At 41.7% G+C, this 24,956-nt stretch overlaps 1 protein-coding gene across 1 annotated transcript in view; it reads left to right on the top strand.

The window, feature by feature from the left end:
• Positions 1 to 2,105: 2,105 nt before the first annotated feature.
• Positions 2,106 to 24,956, top strand: part of agbl1 (AGBL carboxypeptidase 1) — a 130,766-nt gene continuing 107,915 nt past the window's right edge. Inside the window, exons 1-2 of the mRNA XM_029434166.1 lie at positions 2,106 to 2,181; positions 18,480 to 18,553. Coding sequence (XP_029290026.1) covers positions 2,106 to 2,181; positions 18,480 to 18,553 — 150 coding nt within the window. The remainder of the gene's footprint in view (positions 2,182 to 18,479; positions 18,554 to 24,956) is intronic.

Below are 24,956 nucleotides of genomic sequence, written 5' to 3'. Positions count from 1 at the left end.
ACAAACACCTGCAACAAATAACAACCTTCATTATGTGTTTATACTGTGCACTGTGTCCTGCTTAGAGGCACTGGGACCTTTTCTACGGGCAGCGTTTATATTATTTATTCATTATTTGCATCTGTATTTTTTGATATTCTGATTGAGAATTCATTATTTAATAATCCAGAATATGTATATATTCAAATGAAAATGGAGAATTCTAATCAAATCAACTTTTAATGGTCACACATGTACATAGCACAGCAAACACAAGTGAACCCATCCTAGCATTATGAGCAGTGGGCAGCTAAAATATATACAGCACCCGGGGAGCAGTGTGGGGGTCCCGCGCCTTACTCAAGAGCCCCTTGGCAGTGCCCAGGATGTGAACTGGTGCCTCTCCAGGAACCAGCCCTTAACCTACTGTGTGCCTCAGATCAGGTCATTAATTTCAGTGTCAGATCAGGTCACCCATGCGTTTACCTCCTCTAGACTGACACAACGACACCACTGATGAGGTTAATCCAATCTGTTGAGCAATAGTTAATTTACAGCCTGCTCTGGATGGCAGATGTTTAAATTTAGAGCTCCCTTCCCTCCCTATGCACAGTGAAAAAGTGAGGTTATTGAGTATGTACTGTCAGCTTCTTCACCTCTAATGCTCTTGCCCACCAACATACAGTACACTCAGCAAGAACACACATACTGGATCTGTCCAGTTTATGTCAGCAGTACAAAACAGACTGTTCCTCCTAGACAGGTGGGTAAGGGACAGCGGCCTCCATCTGTTTTTTTTAAATAGCTATATGCTCTGAAAACTCGGAAATTACTTCCTGCCGACTCCTAAAACTCCACAGCATTGTTTGCAGAACACACATTTGAGCCGTGTTCTTCACGCCTCTCACTTGTGGTTATAAACCTGGCAGCTGTAGTCTGGTCTGTAGCTACGTCAGCAGTGCGGCTGTATGTGCAAGTCAGCTGCTCAGCTGCCCTTGGGACACATTATAAACAGATTTATTATTCCATATGATTTATTTGTGGATGGTATCCAACTCCAATTTTCACTCAAACTTAGTGAAGCTTTTTGGTTTTCTAGGCTCCGAGACTGTCTGAATGCTATTAGGGATTGGACAGTAGACCTTTATTTTGTATTGAATTGTGTATTGTGTTTTCCCACTGTGTATTGTGTTGGCAGTTTTGCACTTTTAAAATGGATTATTTATTCATAGTTATTAATGCCCTTGTAAATCCCTTTGTGACTAATGTCTGTAAAAAGCGCAATATAAATACATTTTACTTAGTTACCCAGTAAATCGGTCGATCTGTCCAACATTTTGGTCCAGACTGAAATATCTCGCCATTATTGGATGGGTTACATTAAATTAATAAAATTAATTTGCCTCAGAGGATGAATTCTTTCAACTTTTAGTAAACATGTTTCACAAAAACCAACTAAAGATTAAAGGAAATACCATGTTTGTATTTCAGACTATTTATGTAGTGCCGCAGATGTGCGAGGTGCAACATTAGACCCCTGGAATCCCTTCAAAGACAAATGAACCCTCCTTCTCTCTCTCTCTCTCTCTCTCTCTCTCTCTCTCTCTCTCTCTCACACACACACACACACACACACACACACACACACACACACACACACACACACACACACACACACACACACACACACAGCGGGTTGCCAGTAGGAAACAGTGGAGCCTCGGCCCCAGACTGTTGACAGGGGTGATTTACATCCCCACAGAATGCTCTGTTCACACTGTACCACACACACACAGACTATACGTTCACCCCACCTACACCCACACACACATTTGGGCTCCTAACCAATGAGCAGGCAAAAGGCACAAGGGCATTTTTAAATCTCAGACAGGTGCTTATAAGTGCTGCTAGCTCACTTGCTCTCCCTCCAGTCCCACACACCAGCCTGGGGTTCCCTCACACTTGCTCTCAGTGAAAAAAGAAGACAAGGAAGGAGTTTTTTTTATTGCCCGTCTATCCATTTAATCCTAAATCGTCTGGATCAGATAGACAAACAGATAACCAGATAGACAGACAGGGTGATCGATACAGACATACCTGCAGAGAAACAAGTGGAAACACTCATAATGTTTGGTTACGGCCAAAATAATTTTACCTGGAATGGAACTCTGAGAGAACTGGAAGGCAGCCACCCAGCAACAGGTAGGCACTGTCTGAGAGTGCGTATGGGTCTATGTGTGTTAGTCATATGTTTTTATTTATAGTGAGAGAGAGAGAGAGAGAGAGAGACAGAGAGCGTGCGAGTGCGAGAGAGAGAGAGAGAGAGAGAGAGAGAGAGAGAGAGACAGAGAGCGTGCGAGTGCGAGAGAGAGAGAGACATAGCGAGAGAGACAGAGAGAGAGAGACAGAGAAAGACAGACAGACAGACAGACAGACAGAGAAACAGATAGAGAGAGAGAGAGAGAGAGAGAGAGAGACAGACAGACAGACAGACAGACAGACAGACAGACAGAGAGCACATACAGATACACTGTCTGTCTGTCTGTCTGTCTGTCTGTCTGTCTGTCTGTCTCTCCCTCTCTCTCGCTCTGCAGTGCATACTGGGAGTTTGTGTGTGAGTGAGACGCTGAGTGTGGGTTTTCGTTTTCAATCTTTTTGGTTTTGTAATGGGATTTAATTTGCAATTTATTGGTGATAGTTTGATTTCGTGATTTTGGTGAACTTGGGTGTGGTGGTTAGGGTGTTTGTGGGGTTTTCCCTTGCCGGTGTCTTGCCGGTCGGCGTCTGACGCCATGGTAAATGGAGAATTCACCAAGCTGACGAGGAAGCACGGTTTAAAGATCTCAGCCGGCTTCCCGTGTAGTGTAGAAGATGTAGGTTTAGCTGTGGGGGAAAAGGTCGGACATGGCAGTATAAAATCACTGCTGCGGATGAACAGCGCCTTTGTCATTTTCCTGGACCAGCTGGAGAAGGTGAACCGCGTCGTCGAGACAGGTATCGTGGTGAATGATTTGTTTGTGCAGGTGTTGCCACTGGCCCTGCCCGCAACCAGAGTAGTTATATCTAACGTCCCTCCTTTCATAACTGATGAATTCCTCAGTAGAGAGCTGTCCAGACACGGAAGAGTTGTTTCTCCGGTGAAAAAGATCCTGTCTGGCTGTAAGTCTCAGTTACTGAAACACGCAGTGTCGCACCCTAGATAGGTATATATGATACTTAATAACCGAGATGTGGAGCTCAACCTCCGCTTCTACGTTAAAGTAGATGATTATGAATATGTGATTTTTGCGACTTCGTCAGTTATGAAGTATTTTGGTTGCGGAGAGGAGGGACACACAGCGAGTGCCTGTCCGAGGCGCGGGAAGCCAGCTCCGTCTGGTCCAGGATGGACGGCGGCTGCGCCGGGGCCGTCTGCGCCGGTTGTAGTCGAGCGACAGGTGGCTGCTGCTGAGGGGGAGATTTCACCGCAGGGGCGGCCGCATCTGTGGAGGGGGACCCCCACCTGGCGGTGGCTACTGTTACGGATGTGATAGCACCTGGAGAACTGACGGCCTGAAATATCTTGGTGTGTATTTAGGAAAATTAATTATTGTCCAGAAGAACTTGGAGAACGTCACAGAAAAGATTCAGGGAAAGCTTTCCAAGTGGAAATGGCTGCTCCCTCAAATGTCTTTTAAAGGTAGGGTTTTGGTTTTAAACAACCTTGTAGCATCCCAATTGTGGCACTGTCTGACCTGTGTAGAACCTCCCTCAGGTATTTTAGCAAAATTACAGAAAGAAATGGTCGACTTTTTTTGGGATGGTCTACACTCGGTGCCACAGGGGGTGCTGTTTTTATCCAGAGAGGAGGGGGGACCGGGCCTAGTCCACCTGGCCAGCCGAACAGCCACTTTTAGACTTCAGTTTTTACAAAAATATCTTACCGGCCCGGCTGATTTGGTGTGGAGAGCTGCATTCTCAGATGTGTAAATAACCTGGGGCTGGATGCTACTCTGTTTTTAACTGATTATAATTTTTAAAAGTTAAATGGGCTGCCTCCGTTTTATTAGGGTGTTTTTAAGTCTTGGGCCCTTTTTAATCATAAAAGGTGTCCAAAGTCGGACTCTCTGCACTGGTTGTTGAAGGAGCCTTTCATTTACAGAGCCAGGCTGGACGTCAGCAGCAGCAGCACACCTGGCCTGATGGTGGCGCTCTGCAGGTCCAAAACCCTGTGCCTGCAGCAACTGGTGGATGCAGTGGGGCCGGCACTGAGCGATGCCCGAGCCCTGCTTTCTGCTGGGTCTGACCTCTGCTCGAGTGGCCAAGAGGATTCTGGAGCTGTGGAGCCAGAGGCTCTCTGGGAAAGAGAAGAGCCTAATAAAAGACTACAGTGACAGGAAGGTTTCTCCAGACCCAGCAGACCCTTTTCTGGAGATCAACCTGAGCCCAGGGCTGGGAGAACTGACTGGTCCCCTGCTCAAGGTCACTAACCCGGCAGGACTGACGCTGCACAGAGCCGACAAAAAGACTCTATATACGAACTGTGTGAAAAGCATCCACAAGAAAGGCCTGTGCAGCAGACCCTTCACTGTGTGGAGTAACAGACTGGGTGGAGGAAGTGGACCAGGCCCACAGTGGGTTTTTTTTTACAAACCTCCTCTCAAAAAGCGGACAGCCGACCTCCAGTGGAAGATTTTACATGGTACCGTCGCTTGTAACGCTTTTATCTCTGTCATTAATCCTGCTGTTTTTAACAAGTGTCCATTTTGCAATTTACATGAGACTGTATTCCATGTTTTTACTGAGTGTAAGAGACTCACAGTGTTCTGTCTGTCTGTCTGTCTGTCTCAATGACAAAAAAACAAGGTCACCAGGGACATCTCATCTTCTTTTTTTATTATACCTAATTTGCCTGTTGCAAATGTTGTTTTTTGCATTGAATCATACTGGGATGTTTGCAGAAATTGATAGGATGTGGCGCAGCCCTATATAGAAAATGTTCTACCAACCGCTACTGGTTCAGGTGTTATTTAAGTTATATTACGCATGCACAAAACAACTGTCCTTGTTGCAACTGTTTCAAATACGATGCAGAGTTTCCTTGTTCCCTGTTTTGCACAGAGCAGTTTAAAACGTTGCTGTTCTCACCGGCATGTTCATTATTATCTCAGTTCAGTACATAGTGTGTTCTGAGTCTGAGTAAGCGACTTTAAGTTTATTATTATTATCTACTGTAGGTGTGTGTACAAATCACTGCATCACATATCACATGCAGTACAACACGTGTGTGTGTGTGTTGAGAGGGGTTAAGTTGGGGCCATTGCTTAACTGCTGTATCATGTTAAGTTGCTATAAGCAGACCTGGGAGAAGTAACAGCACAGATCCTATTTTAGCTTATTTTCCACTTCAGCCCTGCCATACACCTTTTTACAAGCAGACACAATTATACTCCCCACCTGAGTTGTTTTCTGATTTGAACAGCAGGCTGGTTATTCATTCTTCATGTGGTGCTGGTCTATCCCATAGTCACTGACTTCACTCGCTGTAGTCTGCATGTAGAAACTAAGTCTCACAAGATCATTGCTTGTTAAGTTCTTGTGGTGGAAGGAGATATTATTTCCCTTTTTGTTTCAGCTGTTAGTACAGTTAGCTACTAGCTACACTATGTTATCACTGCATTGCATTATAGGACAGTAGAACGGTGTCCATGAAAACAACAGTACAGTGATTACAGGGATCTATCTGTCTGTCTGTTTCACCATATCAACTCAAAACTATTTGTTTCTGCTGAAAAAAAGTGGAAATAAAGTTCATAAAGCTTTAAAGAACACCTTGCAGCAGCAATTTCTCAATTCCTCCAAACTATATATATAGTTTCCGTTTCACCAAACTATCTGTAATGTAATATGAATACCGAATTACCTAGAGCATATCTGTTTCATTTATGGCGATACAATGCTTTCTCATGGTCTGATAATGTCAGAGATGATGCTAGAAAATATATTATATAAAGTTACACACACACACACACAGACACACACACACACAGAGAAAGCATAACATCTCTTTGTATTAAATAGTCCACAAGAGGCTTGTTGAAGGTCAGTTCTTCCAATATTTAACGCAGGTATTAAAATGACTCAGCATAACGTACAAACCTTTTGGTAGTTGTCTTTGTATAATAAGGAGAAATGCTGCATTCGTTATTCATGCCATTGTACTGAAAATCCCATACAATATAGTTCGTCAGTCAAAGACGTCAGATAGATCTTCAATCAAAACACACACAGCATGTGATGATTTCCAGCAATTCTTAGCAGCTATCATTTCTTTTGATCAAAGCACATGGCTTTGCTGTCTTGGCTTCTACCTGTGTTCAGGTTGAGTGTATTTTAGGAGCATATGATCCACACCATGAATCAAAATATACACTAAATGATTTGTTGACCTCTGCTATACCCAGGAGAGATATGAAGACAAAGTCTGTGGTGATTTCTAACAGCAAACACTCATTCATGAAGCCAGAGCCTCCTCTGGTGTAAAGACGACCAAATTACAGAAAATATTGGATTAAATGACGAAGGCAGAATTTTTTTTACCAGTAAAGTCTAATTGTACTGAGTGACACCAACAGGTTCAGTCATTTGGGACATAATCCACCCCAAATCATCTCCTCAGGCCACAAACTCTCTCACACACCGATACTACAGAAGAGCAGTGCAATAGCTTTATTATTTTCTTCAAGACTAAAGTCGACACCATCTGCTTTTCTCTCCAGCTCCTCCGCTCTATCTGTCCCTACTATCAACCCACAGCCTGCCTCTTTGAAAAATTCCAGTCCGGTTTCCGTTCCGCCCACAGCACCGAAACAGCTCTGGTCAGGGTCACAAACAACCTGCTGATGGTGGCTGACGCTGGCTCCCCATCTCTCCTCATCCTCCTGGATCTGACTGCAGCGTTCGACATGGTTGACCATCAGATCCTCCTTAAGCGCCTCCACTACACCATCGGACTCTCTGACTCCGCCCTGAGATGGTTCCGGTCCTACCTCTCTGGAAGAACAGAGTATGTATCCTTGGGAGTTGCAAGTTCCCAGATACACCCAGTAACCTGTGGTGTCCCTCAAGGGTCGGTTTTTCGGCCCCACTCTGTTCACCCTCTACACTCTGCCCCTTGGCCGTGTCATCAGCCAGCATGGAATACCATTCCATTGCTACGCTGATGACACACAGCTATGTATATATAAAAAACGCCCTTATGCCAAATGCAGCCTCACTGTCGACATCTTCATCGTCATCACTATCATCATTGAACCCTAACCCTGCCTTGAGGAAATAAAGGCTTGGATGAAAGAAAACTTCCTTCAACTAAATAGCTCCAAAAACAGAGGCTATTTTAGTTGGCACACCACACCAGGTCCAGTCTTCCCCCATAACCCACATCACCTTTTCTGGCCAAGACATGCCCCTATCACCATCAGTCACCAACCTAGGTGTAAGATTTGACCCTCATCTGACCTTTGACACCCACATCAAACATATGTCAGAAACATTGCAAAACGCCGCCCCACACTCTCCCTGTCAGATGCTGAACAACTCGTCCACTCCTTTGTCTCTTCTAGGTTGGACTACTGCAACGCTCTCCTCATCGGGACTCCAAGCTGGAGCCTTCAGAAGCTCCAATACATCCAGAACAGTGCTGCTAGGATCCTGATGAGGGTGCAAAAATATAATCACATCACACATCATATTGTCTACCTGCTCCAATGGCTTCCTGTCTCATTCAGGATCACATACAAAATCTTCCTGCTCACCCATCAGTGCATCCATGGAAATGCCCCTCCCTACCTCAAGGAACTCCTCTCACCACAAACCTCCACACACAACTTCCGCTCCACAAACAAAATCTTGCTCCACCGCTCCAGGACCAAGCTCCGCACCATGGTGGATCGGGCCATCTGTTCAGCCGCTCCTCACCTGTGGAATTCCCTCTCAGACCACCTGAGGGCTCCACAGGCCACCGACTCCTTCAAGAAGGGCCTAAAAACCTTTTTTTTTAAATGTAACGAAGGTGATTCCAGTAGCCGTCTGGTCTCCGTTACGTTTGTGTAGCTCACAACCATATACTTGTTGTTCATATTATACACAGAGGCATGTATTAATTTGTTTAAGGAAGACACTTACCTGTTCTCTCCTGTCTCCAACTCCCAAGGTCCGCGGCCAAAAGAATTTCCGTGGAAACAACACATTTTTATTGTTCCGGGAGGGTTCCACAGAGCCGGATGAAGTGGGGGAGTGGTAAATGTGTGCGTAGTAAATTTTGTAGCCACATAGTAGTTTTTTTTTTACATAATAATTATCGTTTATATTAGTGAATTTATGTTGACATGTTTATTATTTCTTGATTTGCCTCTAACTGTTCTGTGGGAAACACAGAACAGTTAACACCCCTGGGTTTGGTACAGCCTAACTGTTAAGGCTATATAAGGCTGCTCTTTGGGAAATTGAGGGAGAGTATGATGGCCTCAGGCATGAATGCAGTCAATTGTGACCGCTGGTTTGTGACACTGTATATATATATATTTTGTAAATAAATGCCCATGTTTGTGTTTTGCTTGTTCTCCTGCCTCTGCCTCCTTGCTGATGGTCTGGACTGCCCATGGTCAACCTAACACAAGCCTTTTCTTAACCGTTGTTGTTGTTTTTGTTGTTGTTGTCTTCTACTCTGTAGCACCGTGGGATTGCTTTTAGCCATGAAAGGAGCTTTACAAATAAAATGTATTTTATTATCATTATTATTATTATTATTATTATTATTATTATTATTATTATTAATAATAATAATAATAATAAACATCTCTATATCTAGCAACTACAGGAGAAGATTTTAACATGTCAATACTTTCACAAGCTGAAAAAAGCTGAAACTAAGAGGTCTCTTGGAAGGTTTTTTGGAAGTTGTTTCCAGATCTCTGAGCTCAGAACTACAAGCAGCCTCGCCATGTTTGGACTTAATTCTGGGAGTAATAAGCCGAGCAGTGCTGACCTAAGAGGTCTAGTAGGTTGTTATTGTAGAAGAAGGTTGGTTGGATTTCATTTGATTGACCGTTTATGTGACCGTACATTTGGTGTAACAGATATAAATGTGATAGTCACTACCATGATTATGATAAGAATACGTAGTTTAATATAGATGAGCTCAATGGAACATGGAAAGGTCCAATAAAAGAGATCCAAGGATTGACCCTTTAGAAACTCCATGTCAAGTCCTTGATATGATAGAAACACTTTTTCATAATAGGTTTGCTTAGAAGCACAATGGATTTTTGCTCAAAATGTTCATTTGACCGTATGAAATATTACATCTAAATAAAGGTTAAATTATTATTATTATTTTATTCCTGTAGCTGTGTGGTAATGTGAGAGGCCTCAGAGTGGACATTGGGTCGAGAAGAGTGCCATCTCTCTCCTTAGTATGCAGAAGAGCTGCAACGATAAGTTAAGAAGATAAGATGATAAGATAAGAATGAATTTGTCATGCAAAAATGTCATAAAATGTTGTTTTCAGAATCTGATCTGTGATCAAGCTGTGATCTTTCATCCAGCTGTAATCTGTGATCTGACTGTGATACGTGATCCAGCTGTGATCCGTGATCCAGTAGTTATCTGTTATACAACTGTTATCTGGCTGTGATCATTGATCCAGCTGTGATCTGACTGTGATATGTGATCCAAATGTTATCTAGCTATGATCCAAATGTGACTCAGCTGTGATCCGACTGTAATCTGTGATCCAGCTGTGATCTGGCTGTATTCCGATTGGTATTTGTGCCACTGTCATCATAAAGTGATGTTACTTCAGATGATCTGACCCATCTCACCTTCCTTGTATATTTGCACCTCTCCTTGTGTCCTCAGTGGGACAGATAAAGGACAGTAAGACACCATAACGTTGTAGTCATTGTGTCTCGGCGGTACTAGAGGAATGCTCAGGGCGGTCACAAAAAAAACGTAGGAATCAATCTATGGACTCCTCTCCTTGTAGGACTAAATGCTTTAAAGACTCAAAGATTTGTATTGCCCATACAATATGTGCATTGAAATGCAGGTTGGCATACTTCTTAGGCTTCTTGTTAAAAGTGTAGTGTGCAATAGATGTATATATGTAATATTAAAAAGCTAGAGTTTATATTTAGATAATATAAACACAATGCAAATGACTCACTGAGAGAATAAACTTTGTTTGTGTCTAAAATAGCAGCAGATTGTTGCTGTGTAATGTGAGAGAGATGCATATCACTGTCACAGCCTGTTGTCTGCAGGCATCAGAGATGTAGTTTAACGAGACAGCTGAAGCAACACACAGGGTATTCCTCTCATTATTAAGGAAATGGAAATGTGTGTACATGTGTACAGTATGTGTGTGTGTTCAGCCAGGGGAATCCTGTCTGAGACAGAAGTGTGTGTATGATTTCACCTGTGGATTAGCATTCTATCCCTGAAGGCAATGACAAGGCCTATTTTAGTTGTAGCATGTGTCTGAAAGTGTTCCTGTTTGATGCCGTGTTGCGATTACCCTTGTGTGTGTGTGTGTTTGTGTTTGTGACCTTATGAGGAGAGAGCACGCTGCAAAGTTCATGTGGGCTGGAAAGCTGGCTATGAGCTCACTGACAGAAAGTTAGGATTAAGGATGGGTATAAGCAGTGCGTCCTTCAGTTTGACCCAGTCTGTCTCCATTACTCTCTCTCACACACACACACACACACACACACACACACACACACACACACACGCACACGCACACGCACACGCACACACACACACACGCACACACGCACACACGCACTGGCATTCCCTCTCATCTGGTAAAGGAAGAAATTAAAATAGATATGATATGCTGATGAGGGAAAAAACAGAATTAACATCACAGATCCAAAGCAGATTAACACACAATAATAATTGATAATTATCAAAAATTTGAGAAAACAACTCCAGAGTCTATCTATCATTGTGTCGGTTAACTTCACATATGACAGCAGAACAGAAACAGGGTTAGACTTTGTTAGAACAGGACTCACTATTGCTGAAGCCAATACGTCTTAGTTAACAGGCTGTTAGCCACACACACACACACACACACACACACACACACACACACACACACACACACACACACACACACACACACACAAGTCTCAGTTCCAGGGAGGGCGCATACTTGAAACAAGCTTCTGCTGTGTAATTTCAGCATGCAGTGAGTGATCCTCAGAGAGATCTTTCTTGTTCTGTCAGAGAAGTGTGAAGGGACAAGAGGCTGCAAAGAAGAGGGTCAGGAGTTCACATGAACTTGATGCCACAAACCCAGTATAGAACATTTGATCATTAAGTTGTGTGACAGAGACCTCCCTGTCATCACCTCTAATGAGAAGAAGTGACATGAACTACAAATGGAAGTCTGACGCCTTGTTTTCCAACCCAACTTTGATGGAAAGAAAGAGTCCGAATTCCTACGACCCCTGCCTCATTGCTCTTTCTTTTCAAATTCTTGTGTTTGCAGGCTTCACAAAATCCCAATTAACATAAATTCTTTCATTCCATTCTTCCTTCCTCTACCCGTCCTTCAGCCACTAACAGTGTCACAGCTTCTGCTCCCCCCTTTTCTCTCATAGCCAACATGATAGCACAAGAGCCCTGTCCAGCAACTCAAGGGGCTCCACCACAGGCTAATTAAGTTGCTGATTCTCAGCCAGCACCTTCATTTCCAACTGGTCTATAATTCCCTCTACCCACCCACACCCCCTCCCTTCCCAAAAAGCCAAATGTTTTTTCTCCCTGTGTCAATAACTACACTCCAGCCACAGCAGCACCACCCACCCAGCCAGCTTCGTCAGTTTATCGCCCTTCTCCTGTCTCTTCTGTTCTATGCCAGCAGTTTCTCTCTGGTAATTACATAGATTCAGCCCAGCTCCTTCAGCCATCCACGAGCAACACTAGCCAGCCCAGGGAAATGCAAACTAACTCCGTAATCCATTACCTTCTAAGTCAAAGCACTTCACTTCTGTATATGTGGAATAAACAGGTGTGTTTACCATAACCATATGTAAGTAATGACACTTCACAGAATTTGTGTCACCACTGGGTCTATGGATGTCCTCCATGGCTGACAGCTCTGTCCTAGTGATGTGCTGAGCAGTTATCACGACCCTCTATAGAGTTTTTTTTTACGGTTGAGGGCGGTGCAGCTGCCATACCAGGCCGTGATGCAGGATACTCTCGATGGTGCACCTGTAGAAGTTGCAGAGTATCCTAGAGTCCATGTTGAAGCTCTGCTGCCTGCGGAGGAAGAAGAGCTGCTGTCTCGCTGTCTTTGTTATGAAACTGGTGTGAAGAGTCCAGGTCAGGTCCTCACTGATGTGAAGTTGCTGACTCTCTCCACCGTATCCCATTAATAGTGATGGGGGCGTGTCCCCCTCTGTGTTTCTTCCTGTAACCCACATTCAGCTCCTTAGTTTTGCTGATGTTGAGATGGAGGTTTGTTGCCCTGGTACCAAAATGTCAGGTTTCCGACCACCTCTCTGTACGCTGTCTCATGGCTGAGCACGCAGCCCTGAGGTGCTCCGGTGTTGAGGGTCAGGGTGAAGAATTTGTGTGTGTGCTCCGTCACATGCTGAGTTAGTCCATAGTTATCAAGAACACAACACAATTATTTAGCCCTGGGAGGTGTCAACATGGATGTTAGAATCACCAACAATAACTAAATAGTCAAAGTTAATTCAGATTATAGACAGTAGTTCAGTAAAGTTATCAAAAAAGCTTGCACAGTATTTAGGTGGCCTGTAGATATTTAGGAACATAGCTTGAGAGGAGGAACTCTAAGAGGAAGGAGAAAGGGTGAGTGGAGAGAAGAGTGAGCTGGATGAGGTTTGGGGGGGGGGGGGGGGGGGGGGAGAGAGTATCCTGATAGGCGTTGGTAGCACCTCCTTTCGTCTCTGATGTCTCCCATGATCAAAACTCTCCTCAAACAGGTGCTGAGGTGGTTCTCCTCCAAGGTTTATGCCGCGCTTGTCCGTGGGTGACGCAGGAAGTAAAATAGATTAAATGTTAACAATTTTACTCCTGACTTGTTCAGGCAAACTTCATCTGCCTTAAAAGATGTCTGAGGTCCCAGAATTGTCAATAAATAATAATAAAATGGAATGAATGGTCAGTACATGCAGCCATGTGCTCAGTGCCAACAATCTGGTGAATTTCTCAACTCCTCTTCTGACTGGCGGTACACAGTGAAATTGAAGACATTTAACCCTTCCATACCATTAGGAGTGGTGGGTAGCTATTAAAATATCAGTGCCTGGTGTGGGGGTGCAGTGCCTTTCTTAAGTGCCCAGGAGGTGAAATGGTACCTCTTAAAGTACCAAACCACACTCCATATTTGGACTGTTTTGGGACTTGAACCTGGTATCCTCTGGTTCCCAAGCCAAGCACCGACAGACTGAGCTACTAAACTAAAGTCTTGTTTCAGCACTTCAGAATGTTGTTTTACAACATAATTTGTCCCATTGTGCAGTATCATCTTATCACAGTTGGGTGCTCAGCCCCAATATGCAGGATACATTTTGTCAAGGCAGAGAACCATAGTACTTTGGTGTTTTTTTTACTGCACATGTTTTTAGATCTTTTACAGCAAAGTCACCCACAGTCAGAGTTTGAAGCCCAGGCGTTAGCTTTCCCTGCAGCCTTTTACTTTCAGTTCTTACCCTGCTGTGTGAAACAACAATCTCAACACTCTCCATCAAGCTCACACTCAAATCAACTCAATTTAAATCTGACTCTTTTGGGGCCCTGTAATCAGCTCGGGTGTTAACGCGCCAGAAACGGAACCCCCACACTGAGTCTCCCTCTGCACGGACTTCAGTAGGTCCTCCTAGATCAGTCTAACTAACGACATCCGTCTTCCTCCTTCACCCCTCCCCTTTCCATTCATCAATCCTTAACATCCTATGAATCCTGATGTTCCATTAAATCTTTAAACAACGTATTGTTATGGCGTGGTCCTTGCTGGTGAAAGAGCTCATTATACCCTTTTACCCCACTAGAGCAATGCGCTTCTAGAATGCGGGGTTTGTTGTGGTTCCTAGAGCCAGAGCCTTCAGCTTTCAAGCTGGTGTGGAACCAGCTTCCAGATAGTTTTTGGGAGGCAGACACCCTTTCCACATTGAGAAGTAGGCTAAAGACTCTCCTCTTTGATAAAGCTTATAGTTAGGGCTGGCTCAGGCTTGCCTTTGACAAGCCCCTAATTATCCTGCCATAGACTTAGACTGCCGGGGGACTTACACCGAGCTCCTTTCTCTCCCTCTCCCTCTCTCTCTGTATGCACTCTGTCCCATAAATGCATGTAAGTAACTCAGCATCCGGGGCATCATCCTCAGAGTTTTTGTGCTCTCTGGTCTTTCAGTTTGCCATGTTTAATGGTTGCGTCTGCATCATGCACCTGGTTCTGCCTGATGCCCACTGCTACTACTATATGATATACTATATACTATACTATACTTATAAGTCATATTCTTTGAGTTGTTTTTACTGTTATTTATTGTTATAAGTCACATTTTTAGAGTTGTTTTTTTATTGCCTTTTCTTTCATTAGTCATATTCTATAGTTATTATTATTGTTATTATTATTGTTTGACATCCTCTTGGATCCATCTTTTTCATATATGTTTACATTATAATTTTTGCCATATAGATTATCTATGTTATAATTGTATTATTTTATTTATTCTGTTCATATTATTTCACGTTTGTACATACTGGGAGAGAGATCCCCTCTCAATTGATCTCCTTAAGGTTTCCAACATTTTTGGGGGGAGTTTTTCCTTGTCCACTGCAAGGGTTTAATGACAGAGGATGTCTTATGCTGTACAGATTGTAAAGCCCCCTGAGCCACATTTGTAATGTGTGACATCAAGCTATATATATATATAAATAAAATGTAATTGATTGATTGACGACAAAAGATATAAGAATAATGGGCCTGTGCTCTGTGAGGGACCAAGCCTTGTCCTTCTTGAGGATGGGGAAGATGGTTGAGGTTTTACATGGCAGAGGGACCCCGCTGAGCTGCTTGGCACAGTGCTTGAGGGTCCTGTCACAGATGCCCATCAGGTAGAGTGACATTTTTGGTTGGAGTGGCTTTGAGCAGGTTTAGCACATCCTGTCTTTAAAGGTGAGTGAGGTAGGTGGCATGAGGCTGTGTTTAAGCTCCGCCATGTCAGATGCCAGGTCAGGCCCCTCAAAGTGGGTGCAAAAACGCTGAGCTATATGCAATCCCTCGGCTCGACCATGGTTTGACATTTAGCCCATGATCGTTGTGTTTATTAAGGGACACACAAATGTTTTAATAATTAAACTATCTATCTAACCCTCAGACATTTTAGCTAACAGTGTGGTGAAAGCTGAGCTGTCGTTGTCGGGCAGTGTCGGGCAGCCTTGTTTTGCACTCCTTGTGGGGGTTTCAATAGAGCCATGATGTCATGAGAAAATTATGAATACCAAGCCTGGAACTGGCAAACCTAACGTTAGATGGAACGCAGCCACTGTTCAGGTTATAGTTACACCTGTGCTCTCCATGCTGGGACATGTCTCAATGTTGAAAAAGACAAAATAAGTCTACATCCACATCCAGCATAAGCACAACTGCACACTGTTATTTGGTTCTAGAGTCACTGTGCTTTATTTCTGGTGTGTTCTCCACCTGATACAGACATTGGATCTTTAGCTTTAGAAACAAGTTCAACTTTTTTTGGAGATGGCAAATAGCATTATTTTAGCTTGTGTTAGCTCCTGTGCTGCTTGAAATTGCCACAGTTGGAGTGAGTAGTATTGTCAGTACACAATAGTTCACTGGCTCCAGTGTTCAATCTGCACTTACACTTAAGCACAGGCTATGTTAAGTAGCAGTAAGTTTAGCATGTTGACTGTTGGTAAGCTTTGTGCTATTATCGGGTACAACAGTGGTTCTCAAACCTTGCGGCCAAAGGCTTTACAGGGAACGTGTACAGTGGAACTAAAGTTGAATTCATTAATATGGAACAATACACAAGTGTTCTCACAACAAGCAGGTTGGGAAGATTTGTTCAAAAGCCTTGAGCCTTTTGTGTCAAAAAAGCTTTGTTTAGGTTGAACACGAAACAGTAACTAATTATAACGTGAAAGGAGTCATGAACTTCATATTCTTGGTTATGTTATTTCAATGAGAATAATAATCAGCTTGGCTTGTTAATAATTACTCTAATGTTGTTAAAAACCTCTTACAGTGTGGGGGTATTTACCCGAAAATACCTACAAACGACATACCCAAAGTAAATTGAAAGCTGCTCTTCAACCATTTGCACCAGTTGCATGATTTTGGTCTCATTCAAAAGATAACTCTCTTATTGAATCACTCCAAGTGCTTCTGGCACTTAGTAATAGTGGTCTGAATTTGAAGAAAATACACTCCGCCTGAAGTTTGTTGTTGAAAAAGATGCCTGAAGATGTGTATAGCTGGTAGTCCCGAGCTGGAAAACACAATATGAACATAGCACCAAGTGTTACCAAGTTCAGGTTAACATTTCAGATAAAAGGGACAAACACTTAACTTATTAGACAGGTTTTTCTAAGAGTAACACCAGGCGTACACAAGCTGTGCATTTGGAGATATTATAATATTTATTGATAAAAAGGCCATAAATAACTATTATATACCCAATATTCCCTGTCAGTAGTAATGACACAAAGTAAGTGAAGTATAAACAAAAAAAAGTGTAATATATTTGTGTTTATTTTGTATTTTCTAATTAATAAATACAATTATGAAGAAATAACATTTGTAAAGATAAAACCATGTGTGTCACATGTCTAAAGCTCCAGCAGTTCATTGGCTACACGATATGAGAGTCACCGGGAGACTGGCTGCTGCTGCACTTCCTTATCAAGTTGACGCTCATTGGCTCTTGATGGCTGTAGATAATGCAAGCTCCGATTGGCTCAAATGAAGTGTCAATCGAAAGGTCAGAGTTCAGCATCCCGTTAGCAAATATCAAAATAACGCTAATAGCTTGATACATGCTAATTTTACCGAGTTTCATCGCAAAAATAAACACATCGATTAGCTGATTTCAAAGATTGCAACAGCTGTTCGTGGGCTTTTATCAACGTGACGATGTTCATGATGGATATATTTTTACTGGAAACGATTGTTTGGACCTCTGTAATGACACAGGAAGTGTTTCTTTTGGATTATTACTGGATTATGATGAGACTTCATAGGTGAGTTGGCTCAAAGTTATGGGTTTGATTGTGAGTGTGCTTGCTTGTGTGAGATGACTACTGTACTTGCTATTGTAATTTTGATCTCAAAACAGTTTTGCTCACTACATAGACGAGATTCTAAGCTTTCTAACGACATGTGGCATTGCGTAACAACTCCATCATGGCGGACTGTAAACAACACAGGGCAAGATACAACCTCTCTAAAAAATGCACCGTGGGCCCGCCGGCGGGCCGTCCACACGTTAAGTGGCTGATAAAACTTTAATTGGTACGCAGTGCAGTGGAGGGCGTGATGTTTTTTCTGTTTCCCAAACGTTCCGCCATGCTCCAATTTGGAACCATTGTGGTACAGTAATAGGTCCTAAGGTCCTAATTAATTTATTATAAAGGTTTATGGTATAACACTCTCAATGAATACTTGATATTAGAGTTTGGTGATCAGAAACCTTATTGATTAAAGTCTAGCACTAAATATATTGTGTGTCCTACAGCTGCCAGGCCTTTTTATAGTGGTAGCCTTTCTCAACACTGCAGCACAAATGTTTTCTGGAGCGCTTTATCCTGGAGGGATTGGGTTACATTTGCACAGGCGCACACTACCCACACATATAATCGCTTTTACTTATGTAAATGTATGTAATAGTGTTCAAGAACATGAAAAGCAAGATGGAAAACTGCACAAAGAAACTTTGCTAGTTTTTCCTACAAAAACACATTTCTCCAAGAAATAATTATATTTCTTTATTTTGTATTTGTGTTGTTCGGCAAGACGGTAAAAAAAAACCTCGGTAAAACACGTACAAACACACACTGCTGTACACAAACTGAATATACATGCATGCAACAGTGACACACACACACACACACACACACACACACACACACACACACACACACACACCCTCCCTGGCCCTGGTAGTTATTCCCAGCCAAGTGAAGTCGGGGGGAGTCTCCTTGTCACTCTCTCTCCTGAGACAAAGCAGTAATACTGCATGTGTGTCTGTCTTGGTGTAAAAGAGAAACTAGAGAGACAGATGCTTTAAGTCTCATGTGTGTGTGACGCTCGATACCCAGTGGTGAGGACGCACTTTGGATTTCCTCTGACAGGTCTGTCTGTCTGTTTAATAGTTAGTTTACTTTTCTGTCTGTCTGTTTAACAGTCTGTGTATCATTCTGTCTGCCTGTGTTTTTGTCTGTCTGTCTGTCCGGCACAGAACGAGTTCGTCCAGCTATGACAGCCTCCTCGAGCTCGTCCAGCGGCTTAGAGGTCCTCCTCTCCACTCTGCAGGTAGGGATCCACAGTGTGTTGTTTAGTATTCTACATGTTTTTTTAAATGCAATGCTGCAGAACTAACCACATGGCTGAGTTGTTGTTGAGTTTTGGGCTCTTTACTTTTTAATTAGTAGTTATCTTCTTTTTGCACTGACGTTAGCAACAACGTTTTTTCATAAACGTCATAAAGTATACATGATGAATTCGATTTAATGCAATGCACAGAATGTAAGATTGTAATATGAGCCATCATAGGCATTAAGTGATGAGACCATAGTCACATGAATCCTATATCCTCAGTACATTATGGAATGTGTTGTTGCAACATTTAATTGTACTATTTGATTTATTTGATTTAAAAGGGACCATGTACAGGTTAAAACATAAATGTCAACATTTTATGCAGTGTACCAGATTATAGTTTTAACATAATATGTATCTTTAGTCCATTGGCAAGTCAAAACAGAGTTCAGAATACAGTGTGTTCCTTGTTAGTTGACCTCTAGCATTATCAATACCAAGAATGGGAAGAGTGTTAGAATACTCGAGAGAGTTAGAAGTACTACAAAAGGAATACTTTGAATAACAGTACTTCCATATAGTTACTGTGAAAGAGACAATGTGGCATTCTGACTATAAGTTTTACCAAGTGGAGTCCATCTTTTCTTTCTTTAAAAAGCAAAGACTCATAACATCCTTCTGATTGGACCATGACAGAAGTCACAGCTGTAATGCTGCTGTGCAGGTTTTGAGAAATGTTACTCAGAGACTGTTTATTCACAAATACAATTTCATTCACCTTCATGTATTGGAGAGGAGACAGAAATCTAGTATGTATATTAACTATAAATAATAATAATTTCATAAATTATGTAAATGACTGTAAAAAACAAAACTATGTATGTGTGGTTTACTACCACTGGAGGAAAGTGAAGAAATATATATTTTTTGTAATTTAGGAAAGTCATGTAGCAGCTAGTTTTAACCCGATGTACTATACTTTTCTGCTAGGGCTTTCAGCCACATCTTGTATGACCACAGAGCAAATTCCATGTGCCGATGAAGGCCATAAGATGTGACTGAAAGCCCCAGAAGTAAGCCCCCTAGTAAGTAAACTATGACTTAAGATGTTTTTGTCAAACTACTTTTTCCAAGGTCAAGAATGAACCTTAAAGCTTAATGTTTACTAGTATCTGAGTTCCCTTTGTTATACACTTCTTTAGCATGAATGAAACATGTTTGAGTAACATCATTTTTATTCAAATTAATTATCCAGTCTGGTCCGATAAACAATGTTAGCATCATTATGCCAATTAACCATTTTCCTTATTTTAAGCTACACTCTGCTTGATTTAATGCTTAATGACTTAATTGCATGCTGGGTAGGTGGATAGCCCGTAACATATGGCACATGTTGTCAGTAGTCTAAATTTAACAGCATTTCCATGTATCAAACACAAAGTAGCTGACTAGCGGAGGATATTAAATAATTTTTCTTGTGTATGAAGTTGAACTCAGCACTAATCTTTGCCAAGGTCATGGCAGAGGGAAACGACTGTAACACCAGCTTCAAGATTGTCTTGAATGTAGGACAGGCACGTCATCATTTGGCAATAAACACACATGTATTCCATTACAGAGAAATTAGATCATTAAAAGGAAAGAAATAAAAGAATGAGTCATTTATAATACATTTATATACATACAATTCAAGGATAGCTTCAAATATGTATGTATGTATTTTTTTTAATACATGTTTAAGTAGGTCTGCGTAGGGTTATTGCTGTAGCAAACATTTATCAACTGTGCATCAAACCTAATCCATTTAGCATATGCTGTATATCAGGTTCTCATAATGTGGTTTGTGGTTGACACTGGAGCCTTTGTACGTGGGGTGATATAAATGTATGAATAACACTATATCCTTTGGTCTCTCCACAACATTGAGAGGGCCTGAAAGAACTGTGAGCTTTACTCTGAAAGGTTCTGGTCACAGCAGTAATTGGCAGATTCTGAGAAGGAAAACAACAGCAGCTAACACAACTTCGATCTTCCTACAGACAGTTAATGTTGATTTCTTTTAACCACGAACACCATCATTCCATAAACAAGTGATTATTAGTATAACGATGACAACTAAGATCCTCGAACCTTAGAGGAAATTCCGGTAGATTTCTAATGAATTTGGCCATCATGACTTGATGGGCCGTGGTAACTTTGCAAACACCCGCTTTTCTGTAGAGACTTGGGGAAACAGGACTCAGACTAGTGTTAATTGCTGGTGGGTCACGCTTATGATAATCTCTTACTCCTGAAGACTCTGCACCCCTTCAGCTGTCAGCGAAGTCACGAAGCTTTGCTGTCCATCAAAGTTAAACCGAGGCAAAAGCCTCATGCCAGTTTAATTTGCTCCTGCAGTGAAACCACATATTGTGTCAGATGCCTTAAAGTTAAGTGAATTATTTAAAACATATCACTGTTGTCCCTGTGCGACCTCTGACTGAGAGGAGTCCTTTAGTGACAACACTCGGTAGATGCATTCTGATAGCTGGCGGCTGCTCAGAACTTGTGTGTACTTGAGGGCAGAGATTGTGGATCAAACCGTGGTAGAAGGGGCACAAGGGAGGGAGCAGTCAATGACAGTTGCAGGTGTGCTGAATAAGTGGAATATCAAGTGAAACACAACTATGATGGAAAACCCACATGTGTGCACATAAGATATGATTGAAACAGGAATCATTGTAAAGATAGCAAATGCATATCATCGCTGGGGCACAACATGATAACTCAATGTGAGTGTTGTTGCTCTGACACTGCTGTGTGAGAGGGGAGAGAACGTGTACATCTCTATAGATAGACTTTGATAGCTCTATCTATAGACAGACAGCTTACGGGCGGAAACTCGACATGACTCAAAGCACATCACTGTGTGCCATGATATTGTATTACAACGATAAGCATGTAACTGCAACTGTGAGTACACTACCACCACCTGGGCACTTAAGACAGCAAAGAGAGATACTGCATGTAAAGTTAATGACACTATGAATGGAGGTGTTTTGTAGTGGATTATCCCTGTGTGACCTTTAGTTTTTATACTGAAAGACAGCTATTGACTTATCCTAGAGGAAACAATAAAGGAAAGGAGAGAAGCAATCAATCAATCAAATCAATCAATCAAAAAACTTTATTGTCATTTAGAGATTATACAATGTACAATTCAAATGAAATTTCGTTGTCCTGGCTTACTGTAAGGACCTCTTGCAATGAGAAGATCTCTTAGTGACTAAATATAGATATTTTGATTGGTTCATAAAGACTTTTATTCTGAGGTGTAGTTTTGAATCAGTGCTGATGGGAGCCTGGTTGGTTAGCGTTATCATTAGTGATGTGTCCTTTCGTGTCGAGGCTTCGAAGCGTGTGTCGAGTAATCGTGGAAGATTTTTGTGAAGCACGTATCGAGGCTTGTGTTGATGACGTATGTGATGACGTCCTCGCGAACCTGCCGTACCACGTGACTGATTCAGCAACAAGTTCGCGGGTTTGGCGTGCGATTCAAAATATAAGGGGGAGCGAACCGCAATTGAGCCTCCTCATAATCAACACTTTATATAACCACGAATGTGTGTGTTGTTGTTGTCGTAGTATGCATTGTTGCTGTTGAGTTGTTGGTATTGCGTTTGTATTGGATCATTATGGAGCCAGCCAACTAGCGAAACAATTGTTATGCATGCCAGCATCATCTTCCTTGTGAGCAAGTAAAGATACCAAATCTAAATCTGTTGAAAAGATAATGTACATCCAACGTGTACATTACACATCCCTAGTGGCGCAGCTCGTGGAGCAGGCGACCCACATTCAAATGCTTGCCGCAGCGGCCCGGGGTTCGAAACAGACCTGCTGCTATTTGCTGCATGTCATTCCCCTTCTCTCTGTCCAATCTTAAACTGCACTATCATTGAAGGCGTAAAAAGCCCACATTTGTTTCCAGGTACTCTATTCTCAATAACACGTAATAACGTCAATCTTTATTTTTAGATAAAACATTATATTCAGTCTTATATGTGCGTTAAAGAATCTTCAGGGCAAAGATACTTTACATCCACTGCAGCCTTGCACTTCGCCGGTTTTACATTTATTGTCCACTTGATGGCGCAGTAGAGCAAATGAAGCACCATGAAGCTTTGGCACATGTGCAAACCAATTGGATGGAAAGCTTCAATGCTTCATGAAGCTTCATCTCGCATCACTATTTATCATCAGCTGACTGAGGGGACTGTTTTCAGGGTTCAGCTCTTGGGTTTTTAGTGCTTGTCTTTTGGACTTGACTTTAGATGTGTCCAGAATGTTATTGCATGTTTTTGTATATTTAACATCGACAGGAAACGTTCTGCTTGGCAGGCAGTATTTGGTGTTTTCCATTGGCCGTTCTTTTGACAGTTCTTTGACAGAGTTCAGTGTGTAGTGCCTCTACTATCACTTCCACATAAAGCTATTGGTATAATTACGTTATTAAATATTTTTGCACAGATTCTAATTGTTGCGTCAATGTTGTATAACTTGGTTTTGAATGCATACGGGGCCCTGCGTGCTTTTCCTTTGAGGGCATTTATTGCCATATTGAAATTTGCAGATATGGTGAGACCGAGGTAAGCATAATGTTTTTTTGTGTTTTATTTGTGTATTATTCCAAGTAAAATGGTGCAACTCTTTTATCAATATATAATATGATATTATATATTTAAATATATCATAACTTGGGTTTTCTTATAATGTACCTCCGAGGCCCTGTTATGGCAGTATTGTTCCAGGATGGTCAGGTCATGTTACTCAAGGTTTTCTAACTTTGTTTTAATTTGATTTATGTTCAGTACTTTTGTAGAGCTTATTAAAATCGTTTCCCCAGATGTCTCTTGTATTGCTAATTGTTGTGGCTTTGTAGTTTCTAAACTTCTCAACATGTCTGAGAACTGACCCTGGTCTACTGCATTCTCAATCTCACCAAGCGTATCTTTTGTGCTCTGTTTGTACTTTTTTAGAGTTTCAAAGTATCCATGCACCAGCGTTGGGTTATGTTGGAGGTTTTTGGTTTACCATTTTGATTTGGTTTTTCTAAGCTTTGCATTAAGTGCAGCTTTTTGGAAGATTTTCTTCACACTTTAAGAGTTATTTTGGTAGCGTGAATTGTTTAATGTGTTTATTGCATGTTTTATTTCATTTGAATTGAAAGTGTGTACAATTGTTCGTCACTGGGCTGTTTTCAAGTAAATAATAATCTGGCTGTGATCTGAAACTGTCTCCTCTGACCCTTTCAGCTAACATTTACAGGCCTGAGGCTCTTTCCTATCTCTATTAATTGTTCTGTCAAGGTTATTCCTCATGGCTATAGGTGACTGTGTGGTATTTACAGTTCTGAACCTGTCCGTGCATTAAAGTCCACAGAAGTGTTTTGCCTTTGGCTTGAAAGTGACATATCTCTGTGTGTAGGGAGCTGTAGAACTCTTCTTTATGGTATGGTGACTCTGATAGATGGGTGTAGACAGATATATATCTACCTCACAAAGACATATGTGTTTATATGTTTTCAGCCAAATGTATTTTTTTCTTCTTTGACAGTTGTTGATTGGTTGATATCAGCTTTGAGCCAGATTATTATTCCTCCTGAGTCTCCACTACGGTGTTCTGCGCTCAGCTCCACTGACGGCACTGTGTGTGACATTGATTAACTCAATCAGATCCACGCCGCGTTTCTAACAGAGTCAAAATATCAATATCATTTATGTTATTTAGGAAATCAGGGTCTGTGGTCTTCAGACAAAAAGGGCTAGAGTATAAACCCTGAATATACCAAAAGCCTATTGTGAAAGATTTCATGTGTGAGAAAAATAAATATATTCAATAAAATATGAAATATTTTGACTGGGTCTGTAACAGATAAAAACCAGAGGCTCTAAGCTTCATTTTTGATGTGTAGGTTAATATAAATCCATCATTTGACTCTTTATTTCACCTATGAAATCAAAGTTCTTATGTTGTAGACAGAATGGGCATTTTCTACTTTCCATCCACAGTGATATTTTGAGGAAATAAATGACACATTGCACCTTTAAACAACACTCCCACACCAACACCTTCAGTCTCTCTTTAACACACATTAGATTGAAGGACTCCATGTCACCAGGCCCTGTCTGAGACATGATGACCCAAAGCAAAGTGCTCGGCTTTTTAGTTGGCTGCAGCAGTAGGAGGCAGCATGGTTACTATGTACATTTGACATAACTTATATAACTAATCAGAGATACTGTTACCTCTGTGTTAGCAAGTATCTCTCATTACACAACTCTGCACTGTTTGTCCCTATGTAAACAGGCCTCTTCATACAACACACATTTTAATGAGGGTGATGTTTGGCCACCCT

Source organism: Cottoperca gobio, chromosome 6 (assembly GCF_900634415.1).
Source record: "Cottoperca gobio chromosome 6, fCotGob3.1, whole genome shotgun sequence".
Classification (NCBI taxonomy): domain Eukaryota; kingdom Metazoa; phylum Chordata; class Actinopteri; order Perciformes; family Bovichtidae; genus Cottoperca; species Cottoperca gobio.
Note: the sequence above shows the minus strand (reverse complement) of the source record. Positions and strands in the feature narration are given on the sequence as shown.